The sequence below is a fragment of the Pleuronectes platessa genome, chromosome 10 (genome assembly GCF_947347685.1).
Source record: "Pleuronectes platessa chromosome 10, fPlePla1.1, whole genome shotgun sequence".
NCBI classification, from domain to species: Eukaryota; Metazoa; Chordata; class Actinopteri; order Pleuronectiformes; family Pleuronectidae; genus Pleuronectes; species Pleuronectes platessa.
In genome coordinates, this window is record NC_070635.1 from 5,503,741 (window position 1) to 5,523,725 (window position 19,985).

The 19,985-nt window shown below is 39.7% G+C and overlaps 3 protein-coding genes across 6 annotated transcripts in view; 2 read left to right on the forward strand and 1 right to left on the reverse strand.

The window, feature by feature from the left end:
- LOC128450132 (B-cell receptor CD22) overlaps positions 1 to 1,912 on the forward strand; it is a 43,401-nt gene extending 41,489 nt beyond the window's left edge. For all 3 annotated transcript variants that reach the window (XM_053433619.1, XM_053433621.1, XM_053433620.1), the window contains exons 12-14: positions 794 to 888; positions 975 to 1,044; positions 1,162 to 1,912. In XM_053433619.1, coding sequence (XP_053289594.1) covers positions 794 to 888; positions 975 to 1,044; positions 1,162 to 1,380 — 384 coding nt within the window. In that variant the 3' untranslated portion in view covers positions 1,381 to 1,912. The remainder of the gene's footprint in view (positions 1 to 793; positions 889 to 974; positions 1,045 to 1,161) is intronic.
- Positions 1 to 12,938, forward strand: part of LOC128450128 (B-cell receptor CD22) — a 28,307-nt gene extending 15,369 nt beyond the window's left edge. Inside the window, exons 2-15 of the mRNA XM_053433608.1 lie at positions 4,789 to 4,862; positions 4,964 to 5,377; positions 5,908 to 6,186; positions 6,507 to 6,791; positions 7,151 to 7,438; positions 8,105 to 8,380; positions 8,843 to 9,109; positions 9,796 to 9,877; positions 9,969 to 10,026; positions 10,131 to 10,252; positions 10,474 to 10,522; positions 11,833 to 11,927; positions 12,013 to 12,082; positions 12,189 to 12,938. Coding sequence (XP_053289583.1) covers positions 4,814 to 4,862; positions 4,964 to 5,377; positions 5,908 to 6,186; positions 6,507 to 6,791; positions 7,151 to 7,438; positions 8,105 to 8,380; positions 8,843 to 9,109; positions 9,796 to 9,877; positions 9,969 to 10,026; positions 10,131 to 10,252; positions 10,474 to 10,522; positions 11,833 to 11,927; positions 12,013 to 12,082; positions 12,189 to 12,407 — 2,553 coding nt within the window. The 5' untranslated portion in view covers positions 4,789 to 4,813 and the 3' untranslated portion in view covers positions 12,408 to 12,938. The remainder of the gene's footprint in view (positions 1 to 4,788; positions 4,863 to 4,963; positions 5,378 to 5,907; positions 6,187 to 6,506; positions 6,792 to 7,150; positions 7,439 to 8,104; positions 8,381 to 8,842; positions 9,110 to 9,795; positions 9,878 to 9,968; positions 10,027 to 10,130; positions 10,253 to 10,473; positions 10,523 to 11,832; positions 11,928 to 12,012; positions 12,083 to 12,188) is intronic.
- Positions 12,937 to 19,483, reverse strand: LOC128450134 (myelin-associated glycoprotein). 2 transcript variants are annotated; one of them, XM_053433624.1, is made up of 11 exons: positions 19,265 to 19,483; positions 18,448 to 18,503; positions 17,909 to 18,277; positions 17,526 to 17,822; positions 16,784 to 17,041; positions 16,445 to 16,705; positions 15,094 to 15,360; positions 14,705 to 15,001; positions 14,543 to 14,630; positions 14,297 to 14,354; positions 12,937 to 13,685 (listed from the first exon to the last, which is right to left on the reverse strand). In XM_053433624.1, exons 2-11 carry the CDS (start codon positions 18,491 to 18,493, stop codon positions 13,404 to 13,406), a joined length of 2,223 nt encoding a protein of 740 aa, XP_053289599.1. In that variant the 5' UTR covers positions 18,494 to 18,503; positions 19,265 to 19,483; the 3' UTR covers positions 12,937 to 13,403. The 2 variants fall into 2 exon arrangements, with proteins under 2 accessions (XP_053289599.1, XP_053289598.1); XM_053433623.1 differs by having other exon boundaries at positions 18,448 to 18,508.
- Between the last annotated feature and the right edge of the window lie 502 nt (positions 19,484 to 19,985).

Below are 19,985 nucleotides of genomic sequence, written 5' to 3' on the forward strand. Positions count from 1 at the left end.
CATTTCGGAAATAAAGCGAACTTCTTCAGAGGAGGAATTACTCGGATTGAGAGAGACAACGACCCACGGAGGAACAACGGTCAACGGCTGAGACGCTGTAGCAACAGGTAACCATACTGCAGCAGCAGTGCGAGCAAGAGGGGTTGATGGGAAATGTCTCTCTGGTTAAATAGACCACCTGATAAGGTGGGTGTGTATTATAGATGGTTGTGGAGATTGAGGTATATCACATGATGTATGTCACATGATGTATGTCACGTGATTGGCGCAGCGCAGCTCGAGTTGCCTGCCAGAACTAGCTCGCAGGCGTCGCCATATTTATGGCGTAATTTCAATAATATGTAATCAAATATGTTTTAATGATGATATTATAAAGCCTCTGAAGTCCCAGACTCTGTTATTTGTTTTATTTTGAGAACATACAATGCAAGGATCTGAAACAAGACAACAACATGTGCACATTAGATTTAAAAATTGTAAATAAATAATCTATCAGGATATCTCCAACCCCTCAAATTGACCATGTAGAGCTGCTGCCTTCCATCTTCTATCATCAGTATTAATCTGGCTCTACAGGCAGATGTGTCTTTTACTGTTCAAGCTGTTGCTTTCCCCTCCTTGTTCTTCCATATCCTGCCCTCACTGTTTGCCCTGTCAGTAGCTGTCTATCAGTGCACTTATATCTCAGTATACTGGGGCCAGTGATGAAAAGACAACCTGTACAGCATCCATTTTAGAGCCTGAATGAAGCGATTCAGTTGCTGCTTGATAATCAATGATGTTTTTTGCTCAGGTCGCCCCTCAACAAAACCCCACAAGACAGCAAGATGGAAACACCGAGGAGGATTCTGTCATCTATGCTTCTCTGGTCTTTAAGAATAAGATAAAGTGAGAATTTAATCTTTGTGTTACAATACCAGAACAACAAAGGTATTATTGAACAGCACACGTCATGTTGATATTTGTTATTCAAGTAACAAGGAAACAAAGGTGGAAGAAGACTCTGTGTATGCGAAGGTGTCCAACCCAACACGAGTTAAAAAGGTCAGGAACCCTGACCTCTCATTTTGTTATATCAGTCTTTATGTTCTGCTGTTAGTTGAATTTATTCAAGACATTTTCTCACAAATAATCTTTAAACTTCCTCCGCTCTCATCCTAGAATGAACCAGAGATCCTGCAGGACTATGAAAACATTAGTAATGCAGCTGCACGTGCACCAACATCTCCAAATCTATTGGACGACCACACCAGTGAAGGTGAAGTGGAGCTGAACTTTCCACAGGTGAGATTCACAGCGACGCCCCGACATCAGACGACCAACAGAGACTCCAGCAGCTCACACCAAGATGAGAGTCTTTACTCTAACGTCAGGATTTGACCCGATATGTTCTCGTCCTGCTTTTTACAGCTACCTCGGGCCTGAGGAAGTTTATATTCACAATAAGTCATCACAGAGAGTCTGAAGAGTTCATGTGTTCAAATAAATAGGTCGTAATCGGAAATCTACAGTATTTTAAAGCTACAACAAAACCGCGCGTGTTGCCATTAAGAGTATTTTAATACTAGTTAGCAAGAAGGCACAGAAGTCACATTACTGAGCTAAAATGTATAAATGTTTAAAACTGTTAATTAAAGGTTTTGGGGGAAATAGTGAACTCAGCTAAATGTGAGGGATAAAAGGTTGAAATCTTTATTTTGCAACTTAAAATGTAAATAATGTGAGTGTAAAATGATTGTATAATTAACTTTTTATATAATCTATAAATGACATGCAGTTAGATAAGAAATGCTGAGAATCACTGCTGAATTTTTTTTTTGTCCTTTCCAGTGTTGTGAACTTAATCCAAACCCACACACCTGAAATGTAAATATCCTGTAGCTCAAAATAAAATAAAATATGTTGGAACTAATGATGAACTTTCTTTCTTCATATTCAACAACACAGCGATATAACACTGATTCTGTCCTGGGTGGGAACAGTGGGAACACTGGTCCTTCTCTCTCATCATCACCACCTTTCTGTCTTTCTCTCTTGGGCTTGACTTCAGCCTCTTGTTCCTTCCCAAAGGAAAGTGTGTCTGAAGAAATCTCTTCATTTGAGTCTCAGTGAAGAAACACAACAACCCAGCTCATATATTTACATTGTTACAGTGCAGAGTAGATTCTGTCCATCAATTCACTGATCGGCCTCGTGTTGTAATTGAAGAGCGGCTCCTTTAAGATAGTGCTTCCGTTTGTTAAAGAGAATGAGTGGTGAAGAGAGAGAGAGAGAGAGAGAGAGAGAGAGAGAGAGAGAGAGAGAGCGAGAGAGAGAGAGAGAGAGAGAGAGAGAGAGAGAGAGAGAGAGAGAGAGAGAAAGGAAAGATAAAGGATAGAAAGTATAAAGATGGGCAGTGTCAGTTACAGTGTGTTGGAAAATGAATACAACAGCTTCTCTGTTATTTCTCTACTGCTGCAGAAAGTGAAGGGTGTGAACCCTGAAGTGAGAAGCGGCTTCAGCCCGGGAGGAGAACAGACATCTCCCCTGTACGTCACCGACTCCGGTCTGGAGGTCGAGCAGGAGACGTTAACACTACGTTACCTTGTATATTTACCAGAAGATGATCCACTCCACCTCCTACTCACTCACCCACCGCCCACATACTCACATTTTTTAATTATACTGAGGTCCGGACCTGCATAGAGTTGATTAAGTTACTTCAGATGAAGGTATTTGTCTGGGTCATGCTCTCCTGAACAACTAAAGACAGGTGAAGGGTCATAAGTTGTAGAGAAGAAGTTTAATTAAAAAAAAAAATGCACAGTTCTGGAGAATATTTACATGTTTACTTTCCTCCACTAACAGTACTGCTTAAGAATATAACATTAATATATTATTATTATTTAACTTTTTAGTTCAAGTGTCCTCTAAGTTAATGCTTTATCATTACTACTGCAAAGACACCTGTTTTATCTGTTGTTACCAGAGCCAGTTGTAAATGAGCCTGTTCGATTTGCCACAGTAACTAAAGGCCGACTGTGGGACTCAGTCCACAGAACCGTTGATGGTCCCAGTCGCCTCTGCTGCAGAGCACTGGTCGCCTGTTTATTCAACGCTTATCAGCTTATTATTGAAAGTATTGCGTGTCTAAATCACAACAAGTTCCACACTGCACTTCCTTGGGCCCTTAACAACAGACAGACTAAATAGATAGACAGAGATTAGTGGAATTAGTGGATAGATGATAGATAGTATCCATCATATCTGTTCTTTATCAAAGGACTTGTTGTAACTCCTCTAATAATTCACTTTGTGTCTCTCTGCAGAAATGTCTGATGTTTTCAAAGGCCTGAGTTTCCTTTAGACTCTGAAAGAATCCATAGACAGCAATAAGTTATCAGATGTCAGGGACGCGGTGGAAAATCTCTTGATCAGGAGGATCAACTTGGCTGTGATGGGAAACCGCGGTGATGGAAAAGACTGCTTCATCAACTCCCTCCGTGGCCTCGGACCTGGGGATGAGGGGGCGGCTCCTGCTTCAACCCCCGTAGCCTCAGAGGACGTGGCAGGCTACCCTGACCCTAAACACCCTGACTTCCACCTGTGGGACCTGCCGCCTGTGCCCGACACCTCTTCAATCGAACCTGAGGGATACATGGATGTTCACCTGCACTTTTTTTGTTTATTCAACTCTTCACAAACCCTTTTGATAAGTTTTAACATTGTTAGATGAAGTTTTAAATAGAGACACTGTAAATACTATGTGAGCACAAATTCTCCAAATAAATGTGTAGGCCTAGTACTGTAAACTGCTCTGTGCCTGTTAAAAAGACTTCACCACAAACAAAAACAAAAAGAGGAAGTGGGAGGAAGTGCACCTGAGTGCAGATGCTGTGAGAAGCTGCAAACGCTATCACTGTAATCATCACACCTACAAGAAGCTGTTTTCTGGTTTGCATGAGAGGGGATGCAAATCATTTTTTTAAAGGTTTTAGGTCAAGTGTGAAAACTTCCCTTTTCTGTAAAGTCTCATTCTCGGAGTGAGGCTGTGTGTGACAGACTGAAACAAGTGGGTCCTCTGAGGTAAGAACAAGCTTCTATGGTGATTTATCTCCTCATGATGTTAATCTACTAAAGTAAAATATAGTGTTTCAGAAGTTTTATTTACAGCATATACACAGATTACAAACAAGACGATTTTTTCTTATTAAAATTTGAATCCAGATCACTTAAAAATGTTAATAATAATAACAATAATTTAAAACCCTTTTTCTTCCAATCAGTTGAAATACTATACGATTTTTTCTTATTAAAATTTGAATCCAGACCACTTATTATTATTATTAATAATAATAATTTCCATTCAGTTGAAATACTTTTTTTCAAGTGAAAGCTCAACGATTGGTTTCAGATGTCGTAGTTCGTGAAGACTGAGATGAACCCAAAGAGCCAGATGTGAATTTTTAAACAGACTAAAAGCTTCAAAAATATGTTAAATATTTTTTTTTAAGAAAAACAAACAATATTTTAAAAATAATTACATTGGTTTATCTTAAATAAATGACTATGTAGAGGTAAGCTGACTTATGTGTTTTTAAACCACAAGTTCACAACCATCTTGAAAAGAGGAACAAAACAAAGAAAACACTAACTGTCAGTAAAAGAAATGGAAAGAGGAACAAGGAAATTCTGAGAAAAATTGATTTACAGTGAAATATAACTTTGATTACACATTTTCCAGTAAAATGAAAAAGTTCTGTGATCTTATGATGTTTTTATTCACTTTTCAGTTTTTATTTTTTTCAGAAATCCAGTTGTAGTCCCACATGAGATGGAGGCTCAGACAGTCACGTGGTTGGTTTTTCTGGCCCTAATGAAACGTAAGGATTTTATTTCTCCACTTTGAAAACAATGTTGTGATTTTTTTCCAACATTTTTATTAAAGATTAACTGACTTCTCCACTTGTGTTTTCACCGACAGATGTTTCTACAAGTGACTTTACAAGTCCCTTTAAACTAGAACCTGGTGTGCTGCCAGCCACTGAGGGATCCTGCGTTGAAATTAAATGCAATGTCACAAGAGATGTTGATTATCCTCCTTCATACTGGTTTTGGATGAAAGATGCAAAATGGGTCAATAGTGACTTTACATCCACTGTCATTTACAGCACAAACAACTCGACACGTCCAGTCAGTCCTTACTTTGCAAACAAAGTCAAATACATCGGTTCTTCATCTCTAAGTTGGAAGAATGCTAACTATGCTGAGCCGAAGCCACTGTGCAGTGTTTTGATCTGTGACCTGAGAAGAAATGACAGCGGAAATTATTCATTGAGATTCATAGGGACGGGGAAATGGATATGGGTAACTGAAGTAGTGACCCTCAACGTTACCGGTATGTATAATACAAATCTGAATATCATAATACTTTTGAGAATATAGATAACATTACAATTAGTGGACAAATGTGTCCTTCCTGCCCCGAGCAATGAAATCAATTAATTAATAATCAAACGTACATGAAAATTGTATGTTTGCTTATTAAGGAAAATACACCAGTGATAAAAACTACAGAATCCATCTTTGAGATCATTTTAGTTGATGTGTACTTTGACTTTTTAGTTTGGTCCATGTCCCATTCACAAAAATTCAGAAGGTGAGATTTATACCGCAGTCAGGCACCAGGTGGCGATCTACACACTTTGACTTCACTTTTAGTCGATGGTTTGAACTATTCTAGATCAGTTACGACTCTAGAGCAGTTTGGCTTTAGCTTGACTCCACATAGTTTCCCAGTCAAGTCGGCTTCACCTTTAAAAATCAACCCTTCTATTAAAATAATGTTTTCTTAGTGACACCTCCGCAATTTGTATTTAGCTGTTGTGTAGACGCATCATCACATTTCTCTTGCTTTCATATTCTCAGTAAACCGATGCCCGCTCACTTTTGAGGGACCAGCTGCTGTGGTGGAGTCCGACAAGGTCACACTCACATGCAACACTTCAATTTCATGTCCTTCAAACCCTCACATTCAAGATGTGACTCAGAACGACCAGACACAGGTCACAGGCTCTCAGCAGGATAATGAAAGAACCACCTTCAGCTTTACAGCCAGCTGGGAGCATGATGGGAGGGTGTTTTCATGCCAAACACAGGACAACAAGGACAAATATTTGATCCGGAATATTACAGTCACTGTTAAATGTAAGTTGATGAACCCATTTTATTGATGTTCAATCTTTTAGGTAATACATCCTGCTGTTATGATTATTATTATGATTATTTGTCTCTTGATGTCGGACCTGTGGTAAGCTGGCGACCTCTCAAAGCCTGAGTCAGCTTGGGATTGTCTCCTTCCTCCCACAACCCTCAAATCTTCTGCAAAGTATTTACAATATTACATTCTTAGTGTACGTCATTCACATAGCAAGTGTCTTGGGTTTTGAATTAACGTTAAAGAATCTTCTGTTTCAGATTCACCTGTTGTTGAGATAAAGGTTATTTCACTTGGGTCCTTTTTCCAGATAAGCCGAGGAAGCCGAGCATTTCTGTCAGTGGCTCTTCTGATAACCAAGTGAAAGTTGGTGGTTCTCTCACGTTAACCTGTGACACCGATGCCAATCCTGCCCCGAAGACTTACTCCTGGTCCCGCAGCAAAAATCAACAAACTGACTCTTGGTGGAAGAACACAAACAGCCGAGAGCTGAATTTAACAATACAAAGAGCAGATGAAGCTTGTTACAGCTGCAGCTCCTCAAACCTCATTGGTAGAGGGGATAAGAGTCAACCAGTGTGCATACAAGTACTGTGTAAGTACTATGATGTTTCCAGTGACTTTTACGTGAATTCAGATACTATGGTCATCTGCTTCCAGCTTGTGTATGAAAAGTCAGCCTCTGCTCTCACTTTAAATTACTTTCATGAGGGGGCGTGTCCGATTAGCCACTAGGTGAGCATGATGCAGTTATGGTGCATTTTTGACGCACGGGAGTATCTACTGAAGAGGAGTTTAGGAGCTTCAGTAGAGGAGCTCCTAAACAGATTGTTGGATTTTTTGTTCAGAGGAACTTTTACATTGACAAAAAATATGTAACACAGACTAGAGGGAAGAAAAACAATAAAATCATAATGTGCCTTCTTTAAAGAAGATTCTGCTTCCTCTCTACAGACCCGCCCACTGAACCTAAACTGTCTATGAGTTCTGAGGTCAAAGAAGGTCAGACCATCACCATCAACTGCACTGCTGAAAGTTTCCCACAGTCAACTCTCACCTTGATGAGGATCAACACAAATCCTCAGTCTTCAAAGATCACAGAAAATAATCGTTATTCACGACCCATCAACTCTCTCTACAACAAGATTAATGTGACTTCAGCCGATGCTGGCTGGTACTTCTGCCATGCCCTGAACACTCAGGGCTCAAAGGACAGCGAGCAAAAGGAGTTGGTGGTGAAATGTGAGTGTTTCAGCTGTGGCTTTTTTTTCAACAAAATAGATATTAACAAATCTTCATTTAAAAAACTATCGATGCAGAACTATTACTGCTGACAGTTGAACAAAATCACCTGAGAAATGAATGACCTAAAGTAAATGTGTCCGTTTGATTAAGAACTATAGAGTTAAGAAATTATCAATAAACTACCAGACGCTATATACATTTATTTAATCTATAAATTATCAATAATAATGATCCAATAAAGTTACGTGGTGCCACTCTGCCACTTAATGAAAAACTTCTGTGCTGCTTATTTAAATTATGAATTCAGGGCCTATATTTGTAATGGAGTATTTTTGTACTGCGATATTTCTACTTTGACTTAAATCGCTGTAATTCTTCTAACAGGCTAAAGTATAATTCTGTTGATATGAAGCCTTGTGAATTGAAGCAGTTATATGTTTTCTTATAGTATATATATATGTGGTGTAATTGTGTAATGCAATGCATTGTTTTCACAGGTTTGCATGTTGTTGTGCTCCACTATCTCCAAACGTACCCTGATTTACACCCTGATGAAATAAAAAACATATATTATTCAGGGTCATTCTATATTATAAAGTCCATTATATTGGACAGTGGTTAAATCTGACAGTTTTCTGTTTTCTATATCTTTGGTTACTGCAGACAGTCCCAAACATGTGACAGTTCAAGCCAATCAAGGTCTTGAAGTGAAGGAAAATGTGTCGTTGACACTGAGCTGTTCTGCCGAGTCCAACCCACCAGTGAGCTCTGTCACCTGGAGGAAGACGACTGATGGGAGAGAGGAAATCATCCAACAGACTCAGACTCAGACCTTCAGGGTGAATTCAGCCAGTCCCTCTGACAGTGGACTGTACAGCTGTGAAGCCACCAATGACATTGGAAGTGGAAAGTCACAGCCAGCTGAGGTTAAAGTCAGATGTGAGTAGAATGATGCACTTGTGATGGTGAATGGATAAACAAGGAGGATATATTCTACATTACTGTGTATAAAGTAAATACTGATCAGACGTGCTGGTTCTAAAAAGAAGAAAACATTATTCCACATTGTGATTTCATTCAAAATGAAGTTTAGCAAACCTGATCAAAAATATTACATATATATATATAATTTATATATGTATATATATAAAAAGGAACAGTAACCTAACATCAGTGACTGGTGAAACATTGAAAGTTTTACCAGGTGAACCTAAAGCCAGTCTGTTTTATTTTTGTATTGTTTTAAAGCCCATTAACTGGTGTGAAAATTCGTTTCCCATTCTTCTCAGTCTGGCTTTAAAGAGCAGTAATAATGTCACTTCATTTGTTGTGTTATTCATGTTTGATCTTTGATGATGTTCAGAAAATGACGTTGTCTTTTCTCCTGAATTTCCCGGCTAGTTTCTCCAAAACACACAAAAATCACAAAGTCGGCAGAGAAGCAGGAGCTTGACGGGAGGAGCTCCGTGATGCTGAGCTGCTTCAGTCACAGCTTTCCCCCAGTCCAACACTACTCATGGTACAGGAAGAGTCAGGGAGAGGAAAAGGATAAAATTGTGTCTGAGCATCAAAACCACACAGTGTACTCAATCCAGTCAGGATTTTACTACTGTGTCGCAAAAAATGAAGAAGGTCAGCGTTTGTCTGATCCCGTCCATCTGTTTGAACGTGAGTGAATTTCAAGGTCTTATAACTGTGTGTTTTATTGATCAGGAGACATGTGGGAGGTTTATATCAGATCATGTCTTCTAGTTGTCCGTCCGTACGTCCTGTGTTTGTGAACGTGACATCTCAAGAAGGTCTTAAGGGAATTTATTTAAACTTAGTGACAATTTTCAGTTTGATTCAGGGTTGAAATGATACACATTTGGAGGTGAAAGGGCAAAGTTGTGTCCTCACAAAGCTGTGAACTTACAAAGAATATTTTTGCCTTGTAAAAGCAATATCCCCGTAACGCCTTGAGGGAATCCTTACACATTTGGCACAAACACACAATTAGACTCAAGGAGTAACTCATTTGATTAGTCAAAGGCCAAAGGTCAAAGGTCAAGGTCACAGTGGCCTGACAAAACACGTTTTTTAGCCTCTTGAAAGTCATGTTACAAATCCGCCTTTAGAGAAATTTTCAATTACAAATTTTCGATGACAACTCAAAGAGATGAAGTGATTAAATATCAGTGGTCAAAGGTCACAGTGGTCTTATCAGAATCTTGCTTGGCGGAGGTAAACAACTGCAAAATAGTTTTTGTAGTTCAGTAGGAAACATATCTCTGCACATCGAATAAAGTATAAATTAATTCTACATGTTCACAACTCAGTGTCTATATGATGCTCTCTCTCTGTTTAAAACACAGAAAACTCTCTGCACATCCTGAAGTTCATCGTTCCTGCTCTATTTGTCCTGATGATTATCATTTTAATCATCGTAGTTTTAAGGTGAATGAATAAGAAGTGAATTTGATTAAAAAAATACATTTCAGAGATGGTCTGGCATGTGTAACCACATCATGTCCCTCTATGTGTTCAGATTCAGGAAGAAAAAATCTATTCAACAAGGAACAACAAACAGAACATCCTTATTTTTGGTGATGAAACATTTGTTTAAGTCATTCTACTTCATTTTCTTTAATTGAAAACCTCTGGACAGAAGTGACATATCCTGAGTGTATTTGTGTTAACATAATTTTAGGGTTGGTGTAATGGTACCAGGAGGAGGAGTCTGACATATGAGAATGTTTCTGCGGAGCCTTTCAGGAGCAGAGACAACCTCTTGTCAGAGCAGTTGAGACGCCAGCCTCTTCCAGACAGCACGTAAGACCACACCCACTCAACACACTGTCCCCACTCAGGACAAGGAACACTGTGTGGGACAGAGTCAGACATGGGCTGCTGCTCATGCTGGAGTCAAAGAATCCACTTATTTTCTATATCCTCCGACTTGAATGGCAAAATGAAAGTCTGCCCCGTTATTTATAATAGTCATTCACTCTCTATGCATATGTTTATTCTTATATATCTTTTATATTCCACAGGCCTCCGACCGACATCAACATTGTTTACAGCCTTTTGAATCTGCCCCAGGTGAGTCCCGGGTTGAGACACTTTAAACATGAAAACAATAAATTAAAACAATCATATATGGATACTTTAGTGAAACTCAAGAAGATTAATATTAAAAAGAGTTTAATTCAAAGCGTCTGGTGATGGTGGCCTGTTGTCAGAACCTTGTCTTAGCACAATAGATTTTTTATGTTATTTAACTACCAGTTTAGGTTGTTTTGCATATGATACATTAAGCATGACAACATTAAATCGTGAGCCTTTGGGCATTCAATAAATTTGGTTATCACCCAAAAATTTGAATATTAATTTATTGATTTAGTCTCATGAAAGTACTAATCAATCTGAATAATTAAATTAATAACTATAGCCAAAATAACCATATAGATAGCTCGTAAATTTGAAGGATATGGAGTTATGACAATTTAGAGGTTGGCAAAATTCACACTTATGTAACATTAATGAAGACAATTTTTTTCAAGAAAAACATTTATTATTAAGATAATAAAGTATAAAAAAAACACTTACAATATATAGATGGGTTTGCAAGTATGTGTGTGTGTTTATGTGTATCTGTGTGAGTGAACAGCTTTCAAATTAGCGGCAGGCCACTATAAAAGACAAAGACCCCCTGGTGTTTACACCATGTGGCTGAGATCACGCGTGTTTTAAGTTTGGGGAGATAAGCATGTGTTTGTGTTGGTTCCAGCTTAGAGAAAGTAGCTAGTTGCAAGCAAAGACAGACTGTGAAGATCGTAACATAACTAACATTAACTTTCAAATAACTTATAACAAAAATATCAAAGCAACGCAAATCAAAATAGAAATATCACATGTAATAGAATAAACAGTCTTTGATTAGCCTAGAATAATTATTAAATAAAATTATTAAAGGGAAAAAAGTTTGATGTGCTGTTTGAAGTCCAGTGAAGTCGTCTTGCTGGTTTGTGGCTCCTGTTGTTGTGGTTCTGATGTGCGATGCAGCTCTTGTGCTGAAGTTCTTAGGCCGGCTCTCGCGTCGCTGCCTTCTGGAAGGTTTAGGCAGTCTGCTCCAGGTAGGCCTGCTTGAAGGTTGGTAGAGCTTGGATAGGGAGGAAGTTTCTCTAGCTTGGTTAGCGGTAGAGCTAAACTGTTGCTTTTCCCTCCTTGTTCTTCCATATCCTGCCCTCAGTGTTTGTCCTTTCAGTAGCTGTCTATCAGTATAATTATATTTCACTATACTGGGGCCAGTGATGAAGAGACAAACTGTACAGAATCCATTTTAGAGCATGAATGAAGTGATTTAGTTGCTGCTTGATAATCACTGATGTTTTCTGTCTGCATCTGCTCAGGCTGCCTCTGCACAAAACCCCACAAGACGGCAAGATGGAAACACCGAGGACGATTCTGTCAACTACACTTCTCTGCACTTTAAGAATAAGATGAAGTGAGAATTTAATCTTTGTGTTAAAATACCAGAACAACAACAGTGTTATTGATCAGCACACGTCATGTTGATATTTGTTTTCAAGGAACAAGCCAAGAAAGGTGGAAGATGACACTGTGTATGCAAAGGTTTCCAAGCCAACGCGAGTTAAAAAGGTCAGGAACCGTGACCTCATTTCTTTATATCAGTCTCTCTGTTTTGCTATTAAAACAATAAATTCTCTGACAAATAATCTGTGAACTACCTCCGCTCTCATCCTAGAATGAACCAGAGAGCCTGCCCGACTATGAAAACATTGGTAATGCAGCTGCACGTGCACCAACATCTCCAAATCTACTTGACGACCACAGCAGTGAAGGTGAAGTGGAGCTCGACTATTCACAGGTGAGCTTCACAGCGATGCCCCGACATCAGATAACCAACAGAGACTCCAGCAGCTCAGAAGAAGAAGAGAGTTCCTACTCTGACGTCAGAATTTGAACCCAGATGTTCTTGTACTTTTTTTTTACATCACAGAGAGTCTGAAGATTTCATGTGTTAAGCAAAATAGGTCGTAGCCGTAAATCTACAGTAATGTAAGCTGGTCAACAAACCTTATGCAGCTACAAAAAAAACCTGCGTGTTGCCATTATGAGTATTTTAAAACTAGTTAGCAAGAAGGCACAGAAGTTCCATTACTGAGCTAATATGGATAAATATTTGAAACTGTTAAACAAAGGTTTGGGGGAAAATAGTGAACATAGAAAAATGTGAGGGATAAACTGTTAAATCCTCATTTTGAAATTTAAAATGTAAATAATGTGAGTGTAAAATGATTGTATTAGTAACTTTTTATATAATCTATATATATATATATATATATATATCACATGCAGTTAGACAAGAAATGCTGAGAATCACTGCTGAATGTCTTTTTTTGTGCTTTCCAGTTTTGTGAACTTAATCCAAACCCACACACCTGAAATGTAAATATCTTGTTGCTAAAAATAAAATGAAATATGTTGGAATAAATGATGTACTTTAAAGTTTATTGACATTATTCTGGGATTTGTGAACATGTAAAAGGGCAAAATAGTTTCTGAAGAATGCATATACACTTAAGACTGAATGGCAACTTGAGTGCATGAGGATTTACTTTTGTGTTTATAAAACATATTATGACAAATATCAATAAAAGTGTTTGCATAATAAATCTGGCAGCTTTTATCTTTAGTACTTAGCTACAGTTTAAACATTTATTGTTATGGCTGATTAAACACCAAGATAAAGAGTCGCTGTGAACCCTGTATTATTAGTAACTACCTATTATAAAAAAATATTGTGTCAGCTATGTGACATCGTTGATGCAGATCACATGTGACCTCAGCTGCTGGTTTTAAAACGTTATCCTACCCACTAATTATAGCTTCTCGACAGTTCTGCAGGTGTTTTGCAGCCAGAATCCTGATGTGATTCACTTGTATTTTCTTCTTAAAGTTAAGCCATCGCTTTGTCACTGTTTTGTCCCGTAAGACCATCAACGCCTTCCCCAGTGTTTGCACCTGTTTCCTCCTCCTTTGCATTTCCACCATTGCATTCTCCTGAGAGCAAGCAGATTTCAGAATTTGTCGTCTTGGAGTCCAGGCCTGTGATCTCCCCGTCCTCGAGCTTTCCCTCTGTACTGACCACCTGGAGTTTATCAAAGTCCACATTGGCTCCACCTTCCTCCTCCAGAATGGCATTACTGACATGAATGACATCCAGGTGTGAAGAGCTGGTCTACAGGAAGACATGCAATGTAGCTTCAGTAAAGGAGAAGAAAATAATGTCTCTTTACCCAGTTAGGTCGAATTAATAACATCTGCTTAACATTTACAGCTATGACTTAATTTTGCACCAATGAAAGGACGTTTTTTCCTCCCACAGTCACACCTGTAATTCATTGTTTCTGACATTCAAGCTCATCACATTTGAGGATGTAGCGTTCAAGAGGCCGAATGTTCTTTGAGAGGTCACAGTGACCTTGACCTTTGACTTTGGGCTACCAAAATCCAATCTCTTAATTCTTCAGTCAAAGTGAATGTTTTCACAGAAGGTGAAATGATTTTCTCAAGGTGTTCTGCAGATATCGCGTTCACAAGGTAAACATTGATGAACTGAAAACACAGTTTCTGCAGCGAGTATGAAACAGTTCAATGTGCAGGCAGAGAGGGTTGAGTGAAAGATGCTACTCAGGTTAACTCAGACAACCTCAGATGGTTAACCCAAAAACATAATAACAAAATTAGATTATTGAAAGATAACATAATAAATTCAATGCTTGTGGCACTTGCTTGAAAGTGCATCTGTTGACATTTACCTTTGATATTTAGTGGAGGACAGAAACTCACCTTATTAGTGAACACATTTTCTGAAGTGTCCACCAGTATCAGGCTTTCTTTCCTTTTCCTAAAGCCAGCAAAAACATCATTGTTATACGTGGAATCAATTATTATTCCTCTTCTCAGGCTCGCTTTAACTGCAGCAGCTATAAGAGGATTCTAGTTTGCTCATTAATGTTGAACCAAACCTTAGCTACAACCTCAAAATCAACGTGTGGTGATTGTCCTTTCAGCTGTGTTTGTCAAGTTCCTCACCTGCAACAGAGCAACAGCGGCACGCACATCAAAAGCATCCCCAGTGCTCCCGCTGCAGAGCCAATCAGCAGAGACACAGTATGGAAGCCTGGAAAGTCAAAGAAGCAAATTAGGCAAAAAGCAAAGACAGATACGAAGAGAGCATCCTGCAGATCTCTCTACCTAGCTGAGTTTCACTGGCAGACACGTTGAAGGCCAAACTATCAGAGCCCAGAGAGTTGATGGTGAGGCAGAGTAGAGAGGGCACGTCTTTGTCCAGATGGAACAGAGTGATGACGCTCCTCCTGGCAAAGCCCCCCAGGGTAACCTCCCTGATCGGAATGTCAGCGGAGTGATTGACAGGCTCCCCGGCCAATTCCCAAACCAGGGAGGGAAGCGGGTTCCCCTGGCTGTCACAGGAGCATCGGAATTGGGATAAAATCTTGATGCAGCGGGAGGAAGGCAGGATCTCTGGAGCAACTGAGAGGGAGAACTGATTTAGCTGTTTGTGCACCGCCAGTCAAACGTCTGGGGAAAAATAACAACAGCAATTAAAAATGAACAAATCTCACAGGCGACATCAATTTGAGCAGGTTCCGAGTATCGAGCTCCGTGGACATTCAGGGCTTCACAGTAATAGTAATCCTCTGAGAGCTTGGTCACATTGAAGGTGAAGTCTGTCTCAGAACCCACCACCTCGTTTTGTCTCGCTCTCACTCTGAACCAGGTGAAGTTCATCGCTGCTGGATTGGCGACGCTCGTGCACGTCAGGGTCACAGAGCTGCCGTCCGGCACCGGAGCAGAAGGATCAACCAGCACGGACGTGTTCTTCGGCGGATCTGAAAAGATACAGCGGGTCTGTCACTACTGCAGCCAAGGAACCAAGATTTAACCCCAACAAATTACTGGTTCTGTCGTTGGTGTGATCATGTTTTAGGGGAGAGTCACTATTATACATTTGTTTATCACAACATTTAATTATTTGATAAATCACAATATACATTAAAAAAAAGTCTGTAGCACAAATAAAAAACAAAAACAACTGAATTCCAAAATAACTCAATCAACCTGCACCGACTTTCACAAACTCATCGAAATTTATCAATTTGAAATTGGGTAAAATTTGTCTTCGCCAAATATTTATGGGTTCTCTCTTTGTGGAAATTTCCTTCTTTTGTTTTTGCTTAATTCCGCTGATAAACAAAAGAAGCAACAAACAAACGGACAGGGGTGAAATCACATCGTCTTAGGTGGAGGTCATGAGATGAACGTCTGTTTCTAAGGTCATGAATACAAAAGTTTTACCCTCACAAAAAGTCCATAGGCGCCTGAGAACAAAGGGAATTTAGACATTAAACACACACCACATTATGAATCAAGCTACTGGGCCATAAATTATGAAGTTGCATGTGTTAGTATGGTCGACGACTAAAAACTGATCTGCAGCCAAAACCCTTGTGTGGATGGATAAATTGTTTTGGTTTGAAAACGTTTTTTTCAAATTAAAAAGTTGTGGTATGGATGTAGCCTCAGGGTTTGTGTGCCTGTGATTTGGGAAATGAGGATAAGCCGTAAAGGTTCACATGTAAATGCTTCCAAATAAACGAGTGTTGTCTTTTCATTAAAGAGAGACAAGCTCTTTATTTTCTGTGGTTGGAAATGACGTCTTGACACAAACCAGACAATCCTCCACACATAAATCAACACACAGGCACACATGTGGACTCACAGCAGAGCTCAGTCATCATGGGCCGCTGACATAGAAAGGATTTGAAGGTTGTCACGAAACACGACAATACATCACTGTTCACGCTCCAGACAGTCTCGCTCCGTGACTGAGTCCTGGCCCCTGATCATGTTAGAGCACACTGGAAACACTCTGTGACTGTAGATCAACATCTTCACTGTGTCGAATCAACTTACACTGAATGTCCAGATGGACAGCTGCTGACGCGTCTTCTCCGAGGGCATTTCTTGCTTCACAGTGATAATCACCACCACGGCTCGGGTCGACACTGCTCAGAACCAGGCTCGCTCCGGCCTCCTCTTCCTCGACATCGTCCCTGTACCAGGTGTAGTTGGTCACCGAGGGGTTGGCACGGCTCCGACAGAGCAGAGAGACAGAGCTGCCCTCCAGTATTGGACCGGTGGGATCGGCAATCACCGTCGTGTCCTTGGGAGAAACTGAAAAACAAACACAAAGTCTGGGTTCAGTCGATTTCGTCGGCCGATATTTGTCAACATGATTTTAGTCTGACTTACACTGTACATCAATCTGAGTGACGGATGAGTTCTGGGTTCCATATCGGTTACTGACTTGGCAGAAAAATGTGTTGTCGACTTCTGAGACTGATGTTAAAAGCCTCTTATTGGAGCCCACTGCTGACACCTGATCTCCATGCTCTTTGTACCAGGTGTAGCTGTCCACGGCTGGGTTTGCGTTAGCGTTGCAAGTCAGAGTCACGGAGCGGCCCTCCTGTGCAGGAGCAGGGTAACTGATCGACGTGTTGTTCGGAGGATCTGGAAGAGAATTTTGAAAATGTAAATTCTAGTAGTAAGCTCTGTTAAACACAACGTTTTTTACCCAGTTTAAACTTGTTTTTTGAGGGGGGTAGTTTGTCTTTTGTCGATGGTTGAGAACAGATGATATAGCAACTTTTTTTGGTCTCCACCTTCTTCTCGGGGAAATAAGTGGCTATCTGGTTAATCTGCCTTGCAGCACTTCTTAACAGTCTCCTTTAATTGACATATCTGACTCTGTTTCAATCTCAATCTGTACAAAATCTGAAAGCAAAGAAAGAAAATTGTTTCTTGTGTTTATGCTAAGCTATGCTAAGCTAACTGGCCATCTAGCTGTTTCTGACACGCTTCAAAGTGAACAAGTTTATATTCTTCAGTGTCAAATTCTATTCCTTTAAAACATTTACATTTTGCATGTAGGTGGTAATGGTGTGAGGTGAAATAGCAGCCAACACAACAATAAGATACGGACAGTCACACTTACAGTACACACGCAGGGTCACACTCTTTTCATACAGCAGGTCGCTGTTGCCAGCTTGTCGGCTGTAGAGTGTTTTGCAGGAGATCTTCTGTCCGTTGTGAAGGTGAGAAGCAGTGAAGTTCAGAAGAGAGGTCACAGATTTACTGTCTATGCTCTCCTCAACGTCGCCTATACTTGGCGTCCACGTCAAAACTGGAGGAAGAACAGGACAGGGAGTGACAGCGGAGCAGTTCAGCCTCACAGGACTCCCTTCTTCTACCTCCAGCCTGGATGGATTCAGAGCAGGTCTGGGGAATGAATCTGAGAAGTAAAGACAATGAGGGGTTAAACCGAAGAGAAACCAAAAGACGTGGGTTTACATATACAAGAGAAACAGGATGTAACACCCTGAGTGATGATGAGGACGCTGGTTTGAAAGTTGAACTTCAGCGAGTTGTCACACTGCAGTCTGAAGTAATAGTTGTCGTAGTGGTTGGAGGGCAGGTTGTTGAAGATGGTGGTGCAGTCCTTCTCTCGCAGATTCCCCGTCAGGTTTCCCTGCAGGACGTTCAGGCTTGCACTCGCTCCGCTGAGGCTGGAATCAAACACTTGTGTTCGGCTCCAGCTGCCTCTCTTCCAGATGGCTCTGCACGAGTCATCCAGGTGTTGATCCCATTCCGGGGGCAAGCTGAAACTGCAGGAGACGAGGACACAGGAGCCGCTCAGACCCTCCACTGTCTGAGGCATGAAGACTGCCCAGTGCTGGCATGAGCTACCTGAGAGGACACAATAAGACAGAAATATGTTCACAAGTCTCCTAACATAATATAAACTGGCAAGAAAAAAAAAAGAAATCCCAAATAAGCTCAATAAATCAACAGAAATGGACAAAATCAGGTCTAAAATTATACTTTTATTCAATACAACATTTTTCAGAATGGCTCACCTTGAAGTAGACAGCATATGAAGAAAACCTTTATGGCACCTTTCATTATGACGCTCCTACACTGAAAACACATCTGTTAATTATTTATAGCATCCTTGAAAGTTCTGATGCAAAATATATTTTTAAAATAAGATTTCTTAACAGTTAATAATTTGAAGCTTGGAAGGGTAGAGACTGTCCTGTATTTTTAGTTTTTTTAGTTTGTACATATTCAGTGAAGAAAGAATGATGGAGAGATAGAAAGAAAGAATGAAAGATAGACAGAAAGACAGACTCAGGCTAATACGTTGGACCTGAAAAAAAGAAATTAACAATACAAATAAAACATTATTTTAGAAAAATGCAGCAAAAATGGGAAGAAAGAAATGATGAGCAATGTGTATATTTATGCATGCTTCATAAATTTACAGTCAAATTGAAAGGACCTTTTCTCTGAATGCTAAAAAGGGGAAATGAAAGACGAAGGGGAAAGCCATCATGCATCATAAATATAAAGATGTTTATTATCGTATATTCTTGTCTTTGACTAAATGTTTAAAAGTTGTATTACAAGCAGAAGAACTGAGGCAGAAAAAGCAACATGACTTAGTAAAATCATGCAAGATGTAAAATTATTATAAATTATTTTCAGGCAACAAGTTGATGCTTTTACATTGGAGGTTTGTAAAGAAACATAAAGATAATAAAATTGAATCTGTGAAGTTATTTACGTAAATTTGTACCTTAACAGATTCACGATGCATGAATTTAAACAATAAGTCAGAGTTGTGTGATAACAGCTTACATCTGGAAGTCATTCACGTTTTCCAAGTCTTACCTTAAACCCAACGAGGATATTCAGCAGGAAGTTTCTCTATTTTCTGGGGAAAAAAGATCATACAGGTCAAATCTAAATATCTTTAATGATACATACTGACAGTAAATGTACAGAAGGAGGCTAAAAAAGCTTTTTTTCCAGCATTGAGGGCATCAGTGGTAATAATCCTACAGCTGGGTCATGTCCGAGTGGTGGCGCCTGCGATGGGACACTCAGCTCTTGTGTGATTGGTCTGGGGAGTGGCGCTCAGCACAACAGGGTCTTCATACTTTCTCTACAGTCCAGTAACTCACATCTGGGCAGTTGTTTTCTAAAGGATTCAACATATTCTCGAACCCAAAGCAGAATTTGTACAATGTGGTTTTATTTGTGTGAAGAATATAATTTCAGAATACCTCGTTGAACAATGGATTTACTGCAGCACATCTCAAGGAAAGATGAATTAATACCTCAACAAGTTCACATTTAAGTCGACCTATCATGTAAATATTTGGTTACTTGAATAGAAAGTCAAGTTGACTGGACATTTAGTATATTAAGAGGAAGTTAAAAAAATACTGCACTGGTCTCAATGGTTTATTTCTCCGTCAAGTAAAAAGCAGATGTTTCAACGCTCTCAAGTCTGGATATTTGTCTTCACATGTGAAGACAAAAAACGTCACCCCCTGTTGGCTGGCTGCAGTATGGTTGTGCTTTGCATCATCAAAAGGATTGTTGATAA